This window comes from Lipotes vexillifer, unplaced genomic scaffold, assembly GCF_000442215.2.
Source record: "Lipotes vexillifer unplaced genomic scaffold, Lipotes_vexillifer_v1.1 scaffold489, whole genome shotgun sequence".
Classification (NCBI taxonomy): Eukaryota; Metazoa; Chordata; class Mammalia; order Artiodactyla; family Lipotidae; genus Lipotes; species Lipotes vexillifer.
The window spans coordinates 103,387-125,498 of NW_006790533.1; the positions used below are offsets into that span (position 1 = coordinate 103,387).

At 35.9% G+C, this 22,112-nt stretch overlaps 1 protein-coding gene across 1 annotated transcript in view; it reads left to right on the plus strand.

Moving 5' to 3' along the window:
- Positions 1-1,175: 1,175 nt before the first annotated feature.
- MEOX2 (mesenchyme homeobox 2) overlaps positions 1,176-22,112 on the plus strand; it is a 65,833-nt gene continuing 44,896 nt past the window's right edge. The window contains exon 1 of the mRNA XM_007463783.1: positions 1,176-1,969. Coding sequence (XP_007463845.1) covers positions 1,456-1,969 — 514 coding nt within the window. The 5' untranslated portion in view covers positions 1,176-1,455. The remainder of the gene's footprint in view (positions 1,970-22,112) is intronic.

The following is a 22,112-nucleotide window of genomic DNA, read 5'->3' on the forward strand; positions in this document are numbered from 1 at the left end:
GACTTGGCCCCCAGCAGACGGTGTCGTCCCTCAAGCATGTGACGGTATCAAAGCCCAGCCGCCGCTCGCATTAATTTACTGGTGGAAAGTTTTCTAATTCATTTTCTATGATGCAAGATTGTAACCAGGGAGACCCGAACTTTAAGGGATACCGAAGTGCAATATTTTTTCAGTAAATGGAACCATGGCGGGGGGGGGGAGGGGTACCATTAGCTGATTTATCTTTGAGCGGAAGAGAGATGGGTTTCTGGAGGAAAACAAGGGGACGTGGGCTGGCTCCTGAGGGAAAAGACTGGAAATGTGCGTGCAATATACACTTCACTTGTGACCGGGACGTAATCGCTTCGGAATACTCCTGATCCAGGAAAAGTTCTTCTTGGTGGACAAGTGGCTAGGAAATGGAGTGGGACTAGGAAATCGGGAGGGAGGACATTTGCGGAAAGCAGAGGAAAAGACCCCACCTGGCACCGCAGGTGAGGATGCCAGAGTCAGGACATCTGCAACTGTCACCGCCCCATGCCTTCTACCACCCTACCAGGTCTCATTCCTTGCAGCACCGAAAAGCCCTTTCTTTGCTCGTGGGTCACTTCCCTGCATCCTCGGATCTGACGTCCCAGCCCATTAACAACCCACCCACAGACACCGGCTGTAAAAAGCTAGGAGTGCCCCCTGCACCCAGGGCACGAGTTGATGTGAAGTTTGAGAAACTTATCTGAGCGCGCGCCAAACTAGCTCTGGTCTTTTAATCCTAGTGCTCCTTTTGTGCTCCTCCACAGGCGCAGCCCAAGCTTTCCTGCAGGTGACAGTGCCCAAGGGGCACTGACAAGACACCTTTCATGAGAGCAGTGAGCAGGTCGGACACTGGGTGCGGGGTTTGGGGCTGGCGGGCGCTGCGGCGCGGCCTGGCCGGCGGAGTGGGAAAGGGAGCCGCTGCCCGCCGGGGCTCGGGTTTAGGCGCCAGGCGCGCCGCTTGCAGTCCCGGCTGCTGGCAGGGGCGGGCGGGCGTGGGCGCGCTGCGTGCGTCCAGCCGGCGATAGGAAGTGGAACTGCGAGCGCATGGCGCGGACTGAGCCGGAGTTTTGGAGGGAGTTCGCATGTGGTCAGCACTGGGCTCCTAAGCCAGCCCCCAGCTCACGTTACACTCTATTTATAACCTCTCAGAGCCGTTTCCCCTTGAAAGCAGTTCTCTGGGACCACCTTCTTTTGGCTTCAACCTCTCCTACTCTTAACATCTGAGTAGCTCGGAGGGAAGCTCCTCCAGGTCCGAGTGTTTATATGTAAAGGAGGCTGGCCGCTAGGGCTCAGGACGGGGATTATCCGAGCTCTGCTGAAACGCGGGCGGCTATTGCTTTGGGAGGGGGAAAAGTCACACGGTTTCCAGGGAAAAGTAACAGAGGGTGGTGGCGTTTGGAACCGTCGTGAAGTCTTCTGCCTGGAACCCGAGACTTGCATGCTATGGAACACCCGCTCTTTGGCTGCCTGCGCAGCCCTCACGCCACCGCGCAAGGCTTGCACCCGTTCTCCCAGTCCTCTCTCGCCCTCCATGGAAGATCTGACCATATGTCCTATCCCGAGCTCTCCACTTCTTCCTCGTCTTGCATAATCGCGGGATACCCCAACGAGGAGGGCATGTTTGCCAGCCAGCATCACAGGGGGCACCACCACCACCACCACCATCACCACCACCACCACCAGCAGCAGCAGCACCAGGCTCTGCAAACCAACTGGCACCTCCCGCAGATGTCCTCCCCGCCAAGCGCGGCTCGGCACAGCCTCTGCCTCCAGCCGGACTCGGGAGGGCCCCCGGAGCTGGGAAGCAGCCCGCCGGTCCTGTGTTCCAACTCTTCCAGCTTGGGCTCCAGTACCCCGACCGGGGCCGCGTGCCCGCCAGGGGACTACGGCCGCCAGGCGCTGTCACCCGCGGAGGCGGAGAAGAGAAGTGGCGGCAAGAGGAAAAGCGATAGCTCAGGTAAGGGCGCGCCGGGCACCCTCGGCGAAAGGGGCCGGAGAGATGACTGGGAAGATTCTCGCACTAGAGTGAGGCGGCGGTCGTTGTGGTACAGGTCTTTCCTCCCTGGCTCCTCGCCGCCAAATTCGGCGAGGCTGCTTTGGTCCTTTTATTTTGGGGGCACGTGTTTCTCCGAGCGCAGCACTCAGCCAACTGCGTTAAGCTCTCCAAGATTCAAACTAGTTTACCAGAGCGTTGAGAAAAAAGGACAAGTGACAAGTATGTGAAATCGATTGCGAAGCGTGACCTTCCATCTGAGCGATGGGGAGAGGATTGCACCCTGGGATGCAGCGTCCGCTGGCCGTGCGTGCGGGTGCCGTTCCTTGACTTTTCCATTGCAAGTTCCCGACTGAGCGGCTAGATTTTTCCCATCGTTAACTGGATTTCCAAATTATTGCACAATAGTTGGAACTTGCAATGGAACTTGGCAGAGCATATGAGAAAAAAGTTTTCGTTTTTTTTTTTTTAAATTCTGATTTCAGAGTTCTTTAAATAGCACCCTATTCCAAATGGTAAAAATTTCCCTTTCTTGGGGAAGAAGACAGTCTAGGAATTCAGAGGATTTTAAGGAATGTCAGAGAATTTTAACTAAATACATGCTCAGACCCTTAAAGAAAGACGATTCTTAATAGTAGTTGTATTTATGTGATGCTAAGCAAAAAGAAAATCTAAGTTTTTAAAGTGGAAAGTAAAATTCTCCTCCAGGTGAGTATTATCGGAAACAAGTACTGGGAAACAAACAGCAACCCGGGTAGCGCTGGTACTGGAGGGTGTGCGCAGGAGGCACAGACCTACGTGGGGATAACTTGAGCCGCCACGCAAAAAGGGGAATCTTACTGAATGAGGATGCCTGAAGGCAGAGGCTGCCAACTAAATTTTAGCAGTCCAGAGAAACTGAAGTTTTGCAGGCAACTCATCAAAGCCCTGACCTATCCGTATCCTGATGAAATTGTTAAAAGCTGCTTTATAATTAAGGAGGTTGTGAGTTTTCTTCTGTAGCTATAGTGCAGCCTGCGTTCCGTCTTTTCGTAAGCTGTCGTTTGTTTAATATAATATTTACATATTTTCTTTCTTTGTGGAATTGGTTTAACAGTCCTGGAAGATAATTCCAGATATTGGTTTGAAAGATTGAAAAAATGTCTATCCTTTATAATGCTTTAGGTAAGATCCCACATGAATGACAATGAATGAGCCGCATATTTCATGTTCTTTTGCAGCAATGGTATCAGTTATTTTTAAGCGTTGGTATGGGATGGATTCTTCTATCACAGACTTAAAATCTGACTTTTACATTCCAAGGTCGGGTGAACTTCTAATGCCCCATCACAAATTAGCTTATATCCAAGAAATTTGCCAGCAGTATCACTCATTTTAATGGTTTTTTTACTAACCATAAGTGAAACACCCTTCAGACAGAGAGTTAAAAGGTTAATCATAGCAAGGTTTCCATCTTCATTAGAAAAAAAAAAAGTCAATTTTAGAATGAGATCATTTTATAGAGTTAGCATTTGATATCAATATAACTTTTCTGGGATAAGAGGATCCGAAGTCAGTTTGGTCAGCGGCACTTTAGCAATTACCAGAAGCTCTTACTGTTCATTTTACTTTCTGCAGTGAGAAACCTATGTGATGGATTGTTTCATATGCTTCCTCAACTGAACCAATGCACCTAAGTTTCATAGGGCAAATTGAATTTTCATATAGGCATATGTTATTTTGGTTGAGGAGAAATAAGGAAAGTGGGATCTAAGAACTGGTTCCCTTCAATTATTTTAATAACAACTTTCTTAAGAATATTGGTTATATTAACAGTGCTACCCTCCTTTGGTGGGAAATAACCATATAGCAAAATACGTTTATTTTTTCATGTTGAAGCTGGTAATTAAAGTCCTGGAAAAACAAACAAAAGTTTTCATCAGCTACATAAAGTATTAATAGATTACATCTTGAGCGGGAAATACAATTAGCCATCACCAAGGGTAGAATCACTGGGGAGTTAGAATGAACATTTTCTTTGATGGGATATTTTGAAAGAACTCTTGGCTATCTAAAAAGAAATATAACAGTAGTTTCTGGTTAAATATCTGAATACTCTTGGAAAATAAAATTTAATTAGCCAAATTCAATATTTTAGTTAATTAACATTTGTTAGGTCTTTAGCTAGATTTAAATTCAAGGTAGCTGTTTCCTGGAATGATATTGTATTTGGTCTTCTATAATTTATGTTCACAGTTATTTCATTTCATATTATTATAAGGGCATCTTGAGCTAGCAGAAACTAAAGCAAACTACAAAGTCAGTGTAATTTTGGTATATTGTTAACACATATATCTCTCATTACTTATAGCATAGTTTTATTGTTTCAGTATTTCCAAAAAATTATATTAAAATAACTTCTGCACTCTTGAAATTTTAAAATTGTATTAGACAAAACTCACATCATGCATTATAGAGACCATTTATATTTTGTTAGGCAGTTTATAATTTCTGTGTATTTCTAGTTGAGAGTAAATGTAATACATAAACCCAGGGCAAAGTCGGAACCAAAATTCTGTATCCTTGCATCTCATACCCAGGTTGTATGAGTATGTGTATGTGTGTATGACTGTGTGAAATTCTAATGGAATTTTAAGTCCTGGAAAACAACCCCAATATTTATCCACGGTACTGATGCTAAAACTATAATATGTAACATTTTCCAGTGTACATTTACATGTGTTCCCCTTCCCAAACACACATGAACACACGCATATACAAACTCAAGAAATTTAAGGGTCTAGAAGCAAATATTTATGGACTTTAGGCTTCCACTATAGTTTACTGACAATTGAAAACAACGAAGTTTAATAGAAAATCACACTTTTTTTTAATATGTGTTAAGCATATTTGCAACTTTGAACCTGCTGTGCTTTCCAGCATTATTAGCAAAACCAACCTCTGCCATGCCTTCAAAGGAACTCTTAAAAATCAAAACTTTACAACTGTACTTAAAACAATCTATAGAAAACAGGTGATTCTGAAAAAATGTCTATAAATAGTGTGAATTACTTAGCTTCAGTTACTTTTGATTGTTCACCAAGCAATGTAGTAATAAGTATAATACTGCCTACTTTCAGTTAATATCACCAAAATAGATTAATCAATCTAACTTTAGTTTTTATGCAGCTAATATACAGTATAAATATGTAAGTATTTTATATTCAAATTAATTAATTTTATAAAAATCAAAATTATATCAAAAAGGAAGGGAGTGATTCGGGGGTAGTGATTTTACAAGGCTTTGAATCAGATTCTTGTAAAATTGTAAACATTTTATTATAGCTACAAGATCACAAAATACCTGTTGTCAAATTATGTCTGTCTGTATGCCTGGCTCTGCAGAATGATACACAAGTATTATGTTAATATGCTAGAAATTAAAATACAGAGTAATGTCGTACCTACCCTAACTCTAGAATTCTATTACACTTTTTTCTTGATATTTCTATCGTCATGTTTTCTGAAAGAAAAAAAGTTACTTTATTATTCATCTCTGTGTTGCTGGATGATGACTTTTTAGCATTTGCTTTAGAATTTAAAATACAGTCTTTTGGATATAGATGATTATAGGACAGTACTGAAGAAATTAAGGGCCTTGAACCTATGGAATTTAAAAAGTACCATTTTCAGTCTTTTTCTTGGAGTGGTAGATTAATTTTAGGTGTGCACATTTTTAAACGATGACCTGAGATAAAAAAAAAGCTGCTAAGTACCATTGACCTACATGAGTGTTCTCAAATGATTATGCTCAAAAGTCAAGAGCAGCAACTCATTTAGAATCAAGGCGCTTTATCTTGGAAAGTCAGCAATGGATGGAAGGAAGAATGCAAATAAATACTGAAATAGTTTCCATTTCTCCGTAAATATCTTTATTTATTGTTGATTTGAAAAGGAAAAGCATCAAATGTAATACATGACAGTGCTAAAACTTTCATTTGGGTTAAAAAGCCTTTACCAAGTATTTAAAATTTTAATCTTTTTTACAGTAATTATCAATGGAAACCATTATGTTGGCACACAGTAAGCTGATCGCCACTAATAAACTGAAAAACATATTTTAAACATTACCTTGTTTGTCTGTGTTTGAAAACATAGACCCTTCATCACAGTGTTGGAATTTATAATAACATAATTTTTATTATAAGACCTAAACAGTCTTAAGAAGTTAATTTTAAACAAAAATAAAATAACAGTAGGGACAACCCATCCCCTTAGAATCAGAGAAACTTGAGAGACTAATTCCATATTTAGTAGAAGAATTGACTTTTTTTTTTAAGAAGTAACCTATGTGTGAATTAATAGCTGATTTATGTAAAAAAAAATCCCCACATATAAACCTATTACATGTATTTAGCCTAGTAATGGTGCCAGTTTTATTCATTTACTATAATAAAATATATATGTGCTGGGAAATTTCATTATTTACTGTATTAAAAATGGCAGCCAGAAACACACAAAAAATGTGATGGCTTTTTAGATTTTCATTTCAAATGAAAATAAACAATATAATACAATAATATATTTTAGTTTCAGACTGTGTTCACTTCAGTAATTTATTTTTAAAATTTAAGAGTGAGGTTTTTTTCCCAAGAATTGCTATAATTATTACAAACATTTACGAGTGATAAATGATAAGGGTGAAAAGATATTAGCAAATAAAATACACACAGGAATTCCTTAACTAGTATTTGTTGACTTAAGAGTTGTGGATGATTTATCTCTCATTTTTTTTGTATTTTTGCCATGTTGTTTTTTATAATAAAACATTTTGTGAGGAAAATATATTAGCACGTGAAGTAAGACTATCAGGAGTAGAATTCTTTCCCACTTGATTGTAATCGTAAAATAAGAAGGATTAATTATTGAGTGGCCAGCTAAATTACATTTCCTGGATTATTGTATTGGTGACTGATTTCAATGGTTTCATTTAAAAAAAAAGGTAAAACACTCACAACTTATTTGTCTCATGTGTTTTAGTCATTAATGTGGTTTAGTTATCAATAATAAGCTTTTTGTAAAGTTTATAAAGAAAATCAAACACTAACATTTTGCCTATTTTTGTTTTGATACCTTTATGATTATTTATTGGAATAGCTGTATCAAACTTAACCCCCCAAGTAGAGATGGAGTAACAATAAAGAAAAATGAGTTACAACACTCTCTCATTCTCCACACTACTTCTAAATCATAGTCATCAGTGAGGTTCAAAATTCAATTGGAGGAAACCTTGTAGAATATTTTATTACTCTCGTGAAGTAAAACTTAAAATAGTAAAGGTCATTTTACATCCCAGGCTTCAATTTGCATTACCTATGTAGAGGCAGAAGTAACTTAACTTGGATCCCCTTTTCTCTAATGATTTTCTACTTACATTACAGAAACGTAAGGAATTTATTTTCCCTTTAAGGAATTGTGTTAGATAGTATCTTATGATACAAAGTAATAAATAATATATCTATTAATCCATTTGTATAAATTTCAGATGTTTTTTCATACTTCAGAGTAATATTTCTTTTTAAAACCGTTTGAAATACTTCTTACTAAATTAACTGAGAATTACTTGGTAAAAATATACCTTCATTTGGAATTGATTGGGTCAATTATTAATATTCCTTTATATTTGGAATTTGAAATATACAATTAAACTCCCATTATCCATGAAACCTTTATTTATAATGTCACATTTTCCACAGCAATATAATATTTCTGAATTTAACGTGTTACTGCCTGCAAATTTGGTACTTTTTTGGTACCAAATTTGGTACTTTGGGTACTTTTTGGTACAAATTTGGAATATTGATTTTCGTAGGGCTCTGAAATTATTTTATGATATGCTTTTTGATCTCTTCCATGTGCATATGAATAAGAAAAATCAGGTGAAATCTGTATTAATAAGTACACATTTTTGGAAGGGGTTTGTATGGGGAAAATTCTTTCAAAAATAATTACTTTGCTCTCTATACTATATAGATTTAAAAATTAATAAATTTAATCTTCAGTTTATCTGATATTATACCTATGTTACTTTTCAAAGTTATCATTTCCTTAAAAGTTTAATAGTTCTAAAATATTTGTATATTTTGGTGACTTAATTCTTACATCCTTGGAGTTTTTAGTTTTATTGCAAATACAAGTTTAGTAGGTAATAACTCGTAGTAGTGAAAATGTTAGGGTTTTGTTTAAAGATTTAAATTCAGAAATCGTTGCTCTTCAAAGTTTCATAGAATCAATTCGATTAGAATGTTTCAAATGTATTGGGCTGGGCAAAAAGTTCGTTCGGGTTTTTCCGTAAGATGTTACAGAAAAACTCGAACGAATTTTTTGGCCAAGCCAACATTTAAATATCCTAGTGTTTGTTTTCATAAGCCTTCTTTTCAAGATGTTATAGGTATGTTTCTTGAAGCTAGATAGACTGTATTGGTTGAAATTGTGAACGTAAGGTGTTTATTTTTTATAGTTTTTAGTTCCTACTGTATTTTAATAGAAAGGTTAATGGTATAAAAAAACAGTGAAGGTGCTGAATTAACTAGGACATGGTAGCTACACTTAAAGCACACTGTATACATATAGCTGATTCACTGTTATGCAGCAGAAACTAACACAACATTGTAAAGCAATCATACTACAATAAAGGTATTAAAAAATAAAATACAATACACATTAAAAAATAATTATTTATATAAATGTATATATACACTAATAGAATTTCAAATTTAATTTCTTCGTAACAGATCATCTGAACTAAAGTATCCACATTAGAGACGATAATATGATGTTAAGTGTTCTAGTTACAAAATAAAATATTAAGTTTGAAGCGTATACGGCTGTGTGGAGGGTCCAGCAGGCTGAAGCTGATAATCAGTGCTAGTCATAAAATCAAATCTGCCAACTCCCTGCAGTTTCTGTTTTCTTTTGTTTTTCTCTCCACACATTTCAAGAGATTTTATAATGCTGCAAGAAAAAAAAAAAATCTCAGTTATCTTACATGACTGTGGGCAAGAAAATGATTAAGATGAAGTCATCTCTCTCTCAGGCTCTGTGGAAACCTAGAGGAGAGTCCAGCTTGGGTTGGTGGATGCCAGTAGAATTTTAAAGGCCTAGAGTTTTGCTTTTTGAAAATATAGCCTTAAAGCTTTGCCAGAAATAACACCCAAATAAAAACTTATTTTTGCAAATGATAGTTATTTGCAAGTGTAGTGGTGAAATATATTCGGTGTCTGTATAGGCGGCTTCTTACAACTTTCTGGACTGCACAGGAAACTTTTGGATGAGTATTCTTAGCCTCCTGAAAAACTAGCAAACTAAACTGAGGTGTATTCTTATTAGTTTAAAAAAATGTATAAAATGGCCAATGACTCTTATCAAATAAACAATGAATACCAAGTAAATTTCACAAAAGATTGATTTTATTTTGTTAGTTAAAATACACAGCTCAGGAAAATAGAATTGTGCCGTCAAAAACTTACTTGGAACTAAATTGATAAATAGTAGCTTTGATTTTGTAGGATGCCAGTAATTTAGCAAATGGCTTTCACATTTTAAGAACCATCCAAAGAGAGCTTTACTCCCAACTGGATACATTGACTTTTAAGTGATCTCTCTCTTATTTAATATTTTCAAAAGTAAAATGAGTTTTCAGTATTTTTAATGTCTTTAACAATGGAAATCTCCCCAACTACAGGCTACATTTACTTTGTTTTTTTTTCCTTATTTGTAGTATAAATGGGTCTGGATGCATTAAACTAGAGAATATCTACATGTAAACTACTAAGAAAGACTGAAATGACAGGAAAACCAGAGGTTAGGCACCCAGATTTAGGGGCCTGCTGCCACACACATTTCCAGGATTACTATCTTTTGAACATTTACCTTCAAAATTCAGGGACTTGTGGAGGCCTTTTCTTCCAGAACTATTCTTTGTTCCTAGAAGTAGAGCACCCCATTTTTTCTTGGATACCCAGATGTTTGGGAAAATAAGAAGAAACAGCAATGCTATTTTTTAATTTTTTTAGTCAATAGTTCATAGATCACAAAGGATTTATCTTATTTCTTTGTTATCCTATTAGGCAAGAAAATAGGTGGCACACCCATAGCAATAACTGAAGAGAGGTTGATGGTGACTAAATAATGGTGGGCAATGTGTCAGGAAGCAACAGGATGGGGCATCACTCAGGGCCTGCCCACAATTGGAAAACATTAGCGCCTGTAAACCTGACAAAATAGAGGGAGCTTTAACACGAATCCAGTAAGAGCAGCAGGACAGAAGCCTTCCAGCAAAGTTGGGACTTCAGATGGAAGATTGCAGCTAATCTCAAATATCACGCAGTAGCCTCTCTTCACGCCCATCTCCTTCTGTTGCCTCCCACTGGCTAGATATAATCAGAATATAGAGAAGCAGATAGCAGAGGTCTCGGTAGATAAAATCCATAGAAGTCAACCTAAAGGAATGCAGGCCATAGAAGAGAAATGTCAAGAGTTGATCTGGGAGAACACAACAGATCCTTCTGTCTCTTCTAACTATGATTTAACTTCTCTGTAGTGTAGTTTCCTAAAAATTAAAGTGAGTCAGTAAACATAAAGTACTTAAAACAATGTGTGGCTCAGTAAATGTTATTTTTATCTTCTATCAATGTAGGTGCAATTATGTTGTGGGTATACACCATCTGGAAACAATCTCTGTCTTATGTTGCCTGTTTATTTGTATTTTACTGCTAATATTACTGTAGGAAATGTTGCTTGCCTGAGATTGCTATTTAAAATAATCTGCAACTGTCCCTAGAATTATGTCGCATCCCATTTTCCTGAAATGTAGGATGAGTTTTAGACCAAGCTGTGTAAGAGACTCAAGTTTCCTTCACTTAATAACCCTTAAGATTCCCATTCTTTACCCTTTTTGTTTGGACATCTCCTAAACTTTCTCAGATGTCTCCTACCACTTCTCCATCAAACACCTGTTTTCAAGAGGAATGTACAAAGGGGTATTTAGTCAAGAGGGAACAGAACTTAAACCAAAGGGTTTTAAATATGAAAATAAAATATCAGGTCTCTCTTGCCGTTGCTAACTAGGAAGTTGGACTTGACATTGTTCTGCTCTGTTATAAAGTTCATTGCTGAGAGAATTTACATATTATAGCCCTTTGTTATTTTTGATCGTTCCATTTGGAGACCCTCATGAATGGTAAATATGCAAATGCTACAAAAAACTAAAAATGTATTATGTCTCACATAAAATGCATAAAGCCATTTTTATAATGGTGATAAGTTATTTTTTCAAAGGAAATGATTATTTATTTGTTTGTGTATTTATTTATATTTAATAAATTCCTGAGAATTATTGCTTAGGTTGAGGCAATAGAGAACAAAAGCCGCCCAAGTTGTAAGTCCTGGGTGATTGGCTAGTTTCATTCTATTCAGCTTACTCACCTCTCCTATGCCCACAGTTTAATGTGGCGAATTCAGAAATGTATTTCAGAGAAATTTTAGATTATTATATGTGATGGTCTGTGACAGTTGCTTTTGAATAAATAGTAGAATCAGATACTCTATTAAAATTCTAAATGTCAAGAGCTAACTCTTTCAAAGCTCTTAGATTGACAGCAATTTAATCCCTAAAATGAGAGAGTTTTAAAGGACTATTGATTACTTCTCTGCTAGATAATGGGAGGGCTGAGAGGTGGTAGGGACAGGGGTACAGGAAGAAAACAAAACATTACATGTTCAGTAATACACAGAAGCGACAAGAAAGAGCCAACTTCATCAGCTATTTTGTTCCTCTTGGGTTTCAAGGGTAGGCTTGATTTGTCAGTTTTCTAAATGATTTATAATCGATAATGTTTCAACAGATGATTAGAATCAGAATTATCAAGACACTAGAAGAGACCCAAGGCATCACACAGTTCGATTAATGTATTTTCTAGATGAGAGACTGCACCCAGAGAAGTTGAGTCATGTCTGTGCACTCAGCCAAGTAGTACCAACTGAACTTCCATATCTTAACTTCAGCCTAGTGCCCTTAAAAGGAAAATCTCATATCATATTTTGAAACTTTAAGTATTTAGTCTTCCCAATGAAAGTAAATTTCAGCTCATTTAAAATGTTGGCTACTGCTTTTGAGTGAATAAAAATTTGGCAAAATGCTTTACCTGGGTGTAAACTACCTCTCTCTGAATCTGAATTTATGATGACCTCGGTCATTTTTCATTCTTGTTTTATAAATATGAACACTGTTATTCTTTCTTAGCTTCAGTTTTCTGATGACGTAGTTCTTGCTATGGGTTACCATTGTGCCTGCATATTTTTGACACCTTGTACAATAAACCATAGCACTTTAAAGTTTAATATATGGTAATGTGCAGATGGACTTTGCTGTATGATATCTATAAGTAATAGGTATTTATATAAAGGGAATCATATTTTGGGTAGTCATTTGTGAACTGAAGAATCTGTCTCCTGTTTTAAAATGTTTAATGCAATACTAGTAGATTTTATTTAATTGGGCTTTACCTATAACATATTTGCACTTTGTGTGCAATGTAATAAATAGCTACAAGTAGACACCAAGCAACTTTCCCTTGTCTCAAGTCTTAACTTTAACTCCATTTTAAAATAATTATTGATCTTATTTTTTAATTGAATACAATCTTTTTTTTGCCCAGAAGATACCAAAAAATGTTAATGATTGACCATTTTTTGCCTTTGCTAACCAGATGTGCCTTCCTTGTTTCTCCTCCTGTTCTGCTGACACCCATCTTCGCCATCATCTGTAAACACCAGACCCATGTGCTTCTCCCCAATACAGTGAACCATATAACCTCTGGAACACTCTAACACCGACCTCTCATGGAAATTCCAGATCCTTAGTTTTTACTAGACCCTCGAAAACAAAATTAAACATAAAATATGCAGTTGGTTCTTCCAAGAATTTTTTCCTCTTTTGTCTAAACACAACTCTATTTCCAAGGTGATAAAAAATAATTCCTCTTCTACCTAGTTCATTTTAATTTACAGTCAAAATCCCTTCATGTTAATGGTCTCAATTGATGATTTTCCACTCCTTTTCCACTAGACTTAAATTCAAAGTCAGTCATGCTGCCTTTTCCTACACAGCTCAGGCCAAATCCATTCTATTGCATATCATTCTATATTATTTTTCGTATTCTTACTTTGACGTTTCTTGCACTTAATTTTGTTCTCTCTCCAGGATTTCTGATGTAGCTCTCTCTTCCAAATATCTTTACTTCTGCTCATTCTTCCCTAATTAAATCCTACATTCAACATATAGTAATATTTCGACTTTGTCATTCCTCTTCTTGGAATTCTGCATTAAACTGAAAGTATTCTACACTGACAATATGAATGTTTAATTATAGGCTTTGATGCATATGATGGAGTGGCTAATGGTCGTCAATGATATACCACTAGGTTTTGTTTGTACTGCTTCTTGTGTGCAATTACTTTTTGTTTAATATCATTTATATCTAATTATATGTTATATATTACATATAATTAAATATATAATATAATCTCATACATATTACATATATAATCTGATAGATATATTTAGAGCAGTTTTTTTCTGGCAAAGTCATCTTTCATTTAGTCTTTGGAGTACAATGTGAAATGTTACTTTAAAACTGTGTTCTGATAATTCCTAATGTGGGTACCTAAATATATATAGTCATAATTGCACTCAAGAATTTTTCCCACAAGATTTTCTGCATCTTCCATTTGACAAGACGTGCTACATATTACTTACTATCCAATTTCTTTTGCTAAAAATTTAGGGATATATATTAATGGGATTCCATCTACAATATCCCAACTCAGTCATTAAAGGCTTTGTTGACCAGCTGGGCCAGTTTTGTTGATATTGATTTTGCTTTTTTTTTAAACCAATATTTCCTCAATAAACTTGTTTATGTCTACCCCTTTTTAAAAAGTTTATTATTTTGAGAAAATTGTATACTCACATATAGTTGTAAGAAATAATACGGAGGGATCTCGATACCCTTTACTTAGTTTTCCCCAGTGTTAATATTGTAATACAGTTGTATAACCAGGAACTGACATTGATAAAATCCACTAATCTTATTCAGGTTTCACTAGCTCTATTGCACTCTTGTGTGTATGTGTGTGTGTATTAGCTCTATGCTGCCTGCCAGATTTATTTTGTATTTTGATTCTGAAGCCTGTAATATCTTTTTCTAATATGTATTTATTATTTTCATTAATATACAGCTTGTGACACCTTCTCAGGTCAATACCACCCTAAGCTAATGACTGCTTTTCTCTTACCACATTAATGTCTGTATTCTGCATAACAACACAGTTAAATTTGCTGTTTTATTTCACATGTCTCTAGTCTTTGATTTGAATTACATGTATTCCCAAAGAAAAAGTCGATCTTCTTTTTCTTTTAATGTGGTATCCAGCATTAGGATAGGTGCATAGAAGTGCTTGGTAAATCCCGTTTGTGGCATAGAAAATGCTTCACTAATGTTGAATGAATTGTTTGTATCGGGGGTTTTCTGAGACTCTTGGTTCCAGGATTCTAGTAGTTGGGCAAATTCAGAAGATTGTTGGTCAATCCATAAGGGAGTTTAATGAATATTGACTTTAAGTAATTATCTGTATTTGTTTCTGAATGATTTTTATGGATGCTTTCTAAAGTGAAACACCTTTGATTACATGGCATATATTTACCATTTGTGAATTAATCGAGACAAAAATAAATACTCATTTATTAGAAACTTTATTATAAATCAGCAAAAATCATCTACATTTTAAAAGGTAAGGTGCATATACTTTCAACAATTTAGTGATTGTTAAGCCCAGTTTCCCATTAACTAATGTATAGAAGTGTCTCATTCCATTATTTTGGGGTGAGGCGAGATTCTATGAAAATTCTGTGCAGTTATGCTGTGAATTGCTGAGCTTTTGCACATTACATACAACCCAGTAATCATAGTACTTAAAATGTCTGTCTAATAAAGCCAAAAAATTAAATTAAACTTGAAATTATCAGGCATTTGGGGAAAATATGGAGTATTGATCAATCAGTATTGTAGTGTTGGATAGTGGCACAAATGGTGATTTGAAAAAGAAGATAGATAATTTTCAAAATTTTCAAGTATGCTGAATTTTAAAAAAGAAATGAAAAACCCCTTTCTGAGTGCCTTGATACAGTGATGCTGATTCAATCCATGATGCCTCAGCCTGTATCATTCTGCTTTAAGTATGACTGGTTAACCAGATTCAAACAATGGTATGTGATTAGAGAATGTGGATCCAAGACACTGACAAGTGACCACACATGAGGTGGTCTGGCTAGTAAGGAAAGAGTAATGACAGTGAGAAGTGGGCAGGCTAAAAAAAAATCATCTCACTTGTGGCTTTGAACTTAGTCACATATCACACGAACTGTCTCATGAAAAGAAAGTTTGCAGTAAGTCTACTTATGCAAGTAAGTTAGCATTTATTTTTGTAAAGGAGGTAAAATTAATCCATATTGCAAAACATTTTGACAATTTTTTTAAAACTCTGTTATCCATGACTCTGATACTGATTCTATTTTAACAATTCCTTCAGCTCATAAAGAAAAATAACTTTCAGATTTTTCCATGCTTCTGGACCTTTTCATTAACATTGTATCATGAGATTACTTTATTCAGACCAGTAACTCTCAACACTGATGTTACATTGGAATGATCTGGGCACTCTTAAAAAATTCTCATGCCTCATAGAGTATGATTAAGTTAATCTAGAGCAGAGCTGGAATTTTTAAAATTTTATAATGGAAAATTATATCACTAAAGGAATAGAGATTAGTGTAATGAACCCTCAGGTGCCCATCATGTTCAATATAGATCAACACGTGGCAAATCTTAACTCATTTATACCATTCCTCCCTTACCTTGTCCCAATTACTTTGAAACAAATCTCAGATTTCTTGTTATTTCATCTGAACACTGATACTTTTAAAAAGCTCTCAAGTGATTCTAATGTATAGCCAAGACAGAGAACTACCAATGGGTGGTTCTCTCAAGTGATTCTAATATATAGCCAAGACAGAGAACTACTCTTGTTTCTAGGTTAAAAAGCTATGAGGGGCAGGGACGCTGTATTCTAAATCTTACCCTTTTCTGCCCATGGAGAGCAATGTTAGACAAGGTCGCTCAATAAAACATTACACATTTCCTAGAAATGGCCATTTGTATATCTCTGTTTATCACCAATAATCATAATACTCTCCTATGCTGTGTAGTATGGTAGCCACTAGCCATATATGACTATTTAAATTTTAATTAATTAAAGTTAATTAAATTTGAAAATCAGTTCCTTTGTATCAGTAAACACATTCCAAATACTCACTAGCCACGTGTGGCTCATTGGCTAATGTATTGAACAGGGCAGATATAGAACCTTTCAATCTGTTAGAAAGTCCACTTGAACAGTGCTTCTAGACAAGAAGACAAACTTTCTGACTCTTCGGCTATTGAAAGAGTCATCAAGGATGGGAACCTTCTCAAGTAGAGAAAGAGTAATGAGAATTCAAATACCACACAAAGCCAAATTCAGTTAAAAGTATAGCTGTAAAAGTTGAAAAATATCTGAAATTAAAATGTAAGGAGCATTACCTTGCTAAGAGGTTTCTTGGATAAATGCTTGCTTTACTCAACCACGTTTACTAAAATAAAATACATTCATGGTTTTGAAAAGGCCAAAGTGTACCTTAATGGTTAATTAAACATAATGTGTAATGTGGGATTTGGGCACTTACCAAAATAAAAGCAAAATGAAAGATGTTAAATTGTTGAATTATAAATGCAGAATTAAAACGAAGTAAATCACAACATAATGATGAGCGTGAATTTAAAAACTAATAGAATTTTGGAAGTGGGAAGGCAAACAATGAAAGCATATTCAAAAATGTAAGGTCAACTAGGGAGATTCTTGCAGGCCTCTTGAGGAATAGGGAAGAGAACATTTTTCTGGGAACGGGTGGGGAACATGCCAGGAATTAGGCTAGATTTTCCAGGGGGAAAGTATGAAAACTTAATAGAATCAGACAGTGGCAATTAATGACAAAGAATTATTAACTTTTAAAGCCTCTCAAAAGATTTGGTCTTTTATAGTCCCTGGTATGAATTCCAGAATTGCAAGTCAGGTAGCTGACAAACAGAAGACTGTATTAGAGAAGATTTTTAACTTTGGGGGAAGAAAATGAGGATAAAATATTCATCTTGGCATTAGCAGAGAGCAAATGCAAGGAAAAGTGAAGTATAGGGAGTCTCACATCTGTCCTGTGAACCATCTGGGCCTGTTTGGCTGCAGCCATACATTACACAATTAAGCTGCCAACCGCAGAATTTTGAATATGTGGGAAGCAGGACTATTCATCAGTGGATTCATCGTTAATAGAGATTAATTGGTAACTAATTGATGATTGAACTGCTGGCGATTTATGGGAGAAAAGGCAATATTAATACTACATATTAAGCAACGATCTCACTGGATAATTTCATGTTAGAATTTATGAGTTGAGAGTGTATATTCACGTAGGAAAATGTAGGAAAAATGTTAATGATTGCGTTCAGACTCTCTTAGGACCACACAAAAAAAACAAACATATATATTATAGCACTGGGCCAAGCGTACGTAAGTGTCCAGGCAACTCTCACTGTTTTTTGAGAGGTTTTGGAATAGAATCGGCCAGACCAAATGTAATTTGTAATAAAGTGTTATTGGCAGTGCAGAAGAAGAGTAAAGAAAACATTTTAGTAGTTTTCAGTGAGAGAAATTTTGTATTGAAAATTTGCTCATAAGATGTTGGTGGCCGTTGGTGTGTAAATGTGTGGATGTGGTCATCTCTGTTACTAATGGCAATTGGATTTTTACTCTAGATGAATAAATCTTAGTTTTTCCCAGTTAAAAAAAAAAAAAGATGTTTTTTCCATGGACCCAGTAATAGAGATAAGGGGTTATATTTTTATGAAAACCAGGTAGAAGAAAGAGTCTGCATTGGCAAAGCATCTCTATTTAAAAAAGAGCATCGCTAATTAAAGAATGTTAGCTAAATGCAATAGAGTTGAATGGATGTTAGTACACAGTAGAAATAGGTGACTTCCAGATTGAATGGTTTTACCTTGACAACTCAGGTTTTGAAAAAGCCAAACTAAACCAATAGGAAATTTAAATATGTTATTCAAAGTGGGTGGAATAAAGAGGTTCCACAATTTAACTGTGTCCTGAAGAGGTGCTGAATGAGCGAGTGGCTGCTTCACACAAGAGTCACAAGCAGAACTATTATTAAGGGATGTTCTTCATGAGATAGTCCTGCTATTCTCAGTTCAGCTATAAATACCCTCACATTTTCTCTACCCTTCTCCTAATATTAGAAACAAAAACTGAAACACAGAAAGTTCTCATTTTACATTTTCTGATAGAATTATACTTCTTTTTGAACCGCCTATTAACCTTAGGAAGCAGCATTAGTATTTTAGATAAAGCTGAAATCTTACAAACAAGTAATTCAGAGAAGGACTATCTAGATAAATGGTAATTCGTATCAAATTGTAGCCTATCCTCCCCCTGCCCCCAGAAACACACAGGACACACACACCAATGCCATAGGTATTTCAGTAGCCTCATCATTCACAAACTCAGACATAACTCATTAAATGAGTACTCTGTGCGAGGGACTTGGTTCCGTGATGTGGGTACACTGATAAGAATAGAACACCTTGAGGTTTCTGGAGGGGTCCATAGCATAGTAGGGAAGGCAAAGATGGAAACAACTAAATGCTGCAATATAATAGAAGAAATAATAATGTAGCAAAGGCGATGAAAACATCCTGAGAAATCCAGGAAGGTTTCAGAAAGTGCATGACACCTCCCTCAATTCCTCTCATTTCTTACTTCTCCCTTCTGAAGCCATGAGTACCTAAAAATCTATTAAACTGTGGCCTGGATCAGATCACTCTTGGAGAAAAATATGAGTATCCTAGTTGAATATTGTAGATATGAAATGCGGAGTAGGTTTTGGGCTCCTGGGATCCTGCACAAAATCATGCACAAGAGTCCCTAGGACACTCATATCCGTATCTTTAGTCGTTATGATTTAAGCATTCATTTGTCTTATGCACCAAGGTTTGTGGGGCAGTAATTGATTGTACATAGCTAAACTTTGTAATTCAAAACTTTTATCCCCAGGTTATTATTTGCTAAAATCACAGTGAAAGGGAAAAGACGCTAGCTGGTTAAATATATATGTTGTATTATACTTGGCATGATATCGATGTTATCTTGATAAGGCAGGAGAGGATTAGGCCCATGGAGGACGTTGTAGAGTACATTTATAGGCATGACTGTGATGTTATTAGCTCTCCCATATTTCAAGGGCTGACCTTACTAGAATATTGTGAAACAAGTGAAATGACTTTTAGTCCTTCCTAGGTTTCCCTTCTTTAGTCTTCTTGGCATTTCTTTCCATCTTTATCTTGAGAGCTGTTAAGACTTTCCTGCAGACTATATTTAAGCACCTTCACAGAATGTTAGAACTGGAGGGGATTCTAGAATTTATCAAAACCACCCTGTCAATCTTAAAGATGAGAAAATTGAGGCTCAGAGGGTGGCATCCCCAAAATAATGTATGCAGAGATGGGGCTAATAACTTCCAATTCAGTAACTTTCTTTTCTTTCTATAATCTGCTGTTTGAAAATTTCACCCCATTTATTTAATATTAAGATGTCAAATAGCTACACTCTTTAAATCTACTTTCCTAGACTAGCAATATTATCATTTCATTACCAGTGTCCACTTGGTTTGAATGAATACTGAGTGTTAGTTAGCTGATTTCTTTTACTTGAATCTGGAAGGGATAGAATTTCCTTTGATGGGATCTCAGTGTCTGCCTTGCTTAACATTTACTTCCTGGTAAAACTGGTCGTTCGTTGAGGAGGAATAATTTGGGCCATTCTGGAGTTGATGTCTATTCTTCATATTTACTCTGAAAATTTAAACATTAACATATATTTTATCCGTGATTAATATAAAAATTAAATCTATAGTGTTGTTATACTTGAAATTACTTCATGATCTGGCATTTGAGGGTTCCCCAGTATTGCAAATGCTTTTTCTCAATTCCAGACATCTTACTTGAATTTTTTTGTTTCATCACTTTTTGCTTTTAATATTCCTTCGGTTATCTTCCAAAACATATTCAGTGTTACCAGTTCATCAGGGTGCTTTCTTTTTCCTCTTAGTTTAGGGTAATAGTAGCTTCCTTTGCTCATTTTCTTTTCTTTAAGTTATTCTGGAATGTATGTGGAAGAAGCTGTATCAGTTCACACATTTGACTATATTGAATCACATGGGTTTGATTTGCCAAAATGTATAACATTGTCTTGAACATTTAGAGTGCGCTTAGAAGAAAGCCTGAACTGTAAGAAAAGGTTTTTCTGTGGGTGATGTCCACTTAACTAATAAATCTGTCATCACTGACTGGTCTCCATTTCCTCAGAAATAAACAAATCACTATTAAGTTCTTTGAAGCAGGAGACTGCCAGGAAACACGAAAGTCACTTTTGCTTCATCCTCCAAGATAAAGTATTTAATAAGTGGAAATGAGATGCAACAGAAGGAGCCATGGGGTCTTCACACCTGCTAGAAAGTCCAGCAGATCTCCACAGAGCAGGAATTCAAACAAACCTCAGACCTTGACGTTCAGCAAAAGTGCAGAGACGAAGCCAAGAAAAAACTTTGGAAGGCCCTTGGAAACTTCTTAAGTTGAAAGCCTGAATTATGGAAACCTAGGAAATTTGAAGAGGAAAGGCCAGGAATCTGGAGGCCTGTGGCCCCCAACTGAATTAGGCATAGAGTTGTTTTATCTTTAGGGTATTTTAGTTTCTACTTTAAATCAAATGGCAATTGATCCTTATATAAGAACATTTATTAGAAAGGCAAGGTCTTGGTTAAGGAGTAAACGTCAAGCATCCATCACTGAGGGCTTTTTGTTTGTTTGTTTGCTTGCTTATTTAATTTCAGAGAATTCCAGACCTATGTTTTATTTTTGTTTATCTCAGTCAAAATAAATGGGTTTCTTTAAAGTAAATGCACATGTATTCTAGCCAGGAATTCACTAGGGAAATACAAAGTCAAGTAAGAGGCAGAACAAAAAAAGGAGCCAAATGTTAAAGCTCCTAGAAAGACCAAAAAGCAAATAAGATACAAAGGAAATAAAAAAAGAAAACTCAAGTATATCTCCAAATTAAATCTAAAAGGGTGATACATTGCTATTTTCTTTAAATTTTGTGTTCATCCTTTATTTTTAATTAAGGAATTTATTTGTCTCAGTAACAGCAAATTTCTCTTAACCCATTTCGTTTACATGTAGTTCTTAGGTCTGTGAGCACAAGTTACTGTGATTGATATTTGTTTTAACATCATAATGCTAAAAAAACAAAAACAAAAAACAAAAGCAAAAGCAAAACACACGATCCCAATTACAATTTTTGTTTGAACTAAAAACTTTTTTCATCTCAAGGTTGGTAAACCCTTAACTCAGATGACAGACCGATACGTACATACATACATACATAGATTTCAGATGATGTAGAAAGGACCAAGAGCGTAACTGGGGAGATTGAGACAGTAAGTTGTTTTGTGTCTGCCAATAGCCCAGTGACTGGAATAATGCCATTACTGTACTCAGGCTTCTCACTGCCTGCTTTATACTAATCTGTCACTACTTTAAGGATGCCTGCACTGTGCAATTATTTATAATGGTTCTGCCTTCAAGAAACTTGCACATTTACTTTTTCTTTTAAAAATAAATTTTTAAAATAAATTTGATGCTATGCCATCAGATATTTAAAAAATTATTATAGAAATTTCTCTTTCTTGACATGAACAGATTTGGTGCCAAGATGAGAGTTCTTATTTCATTCCATCGTTTTAAAATGGAATCTATTTATCACCTTATCATCAATAAATTTATAATTATATCGGTTTTCAGAGATTTCTGGTACTTTTAAACAAAATACAGTTTGTAGCTATGAAAGAGTG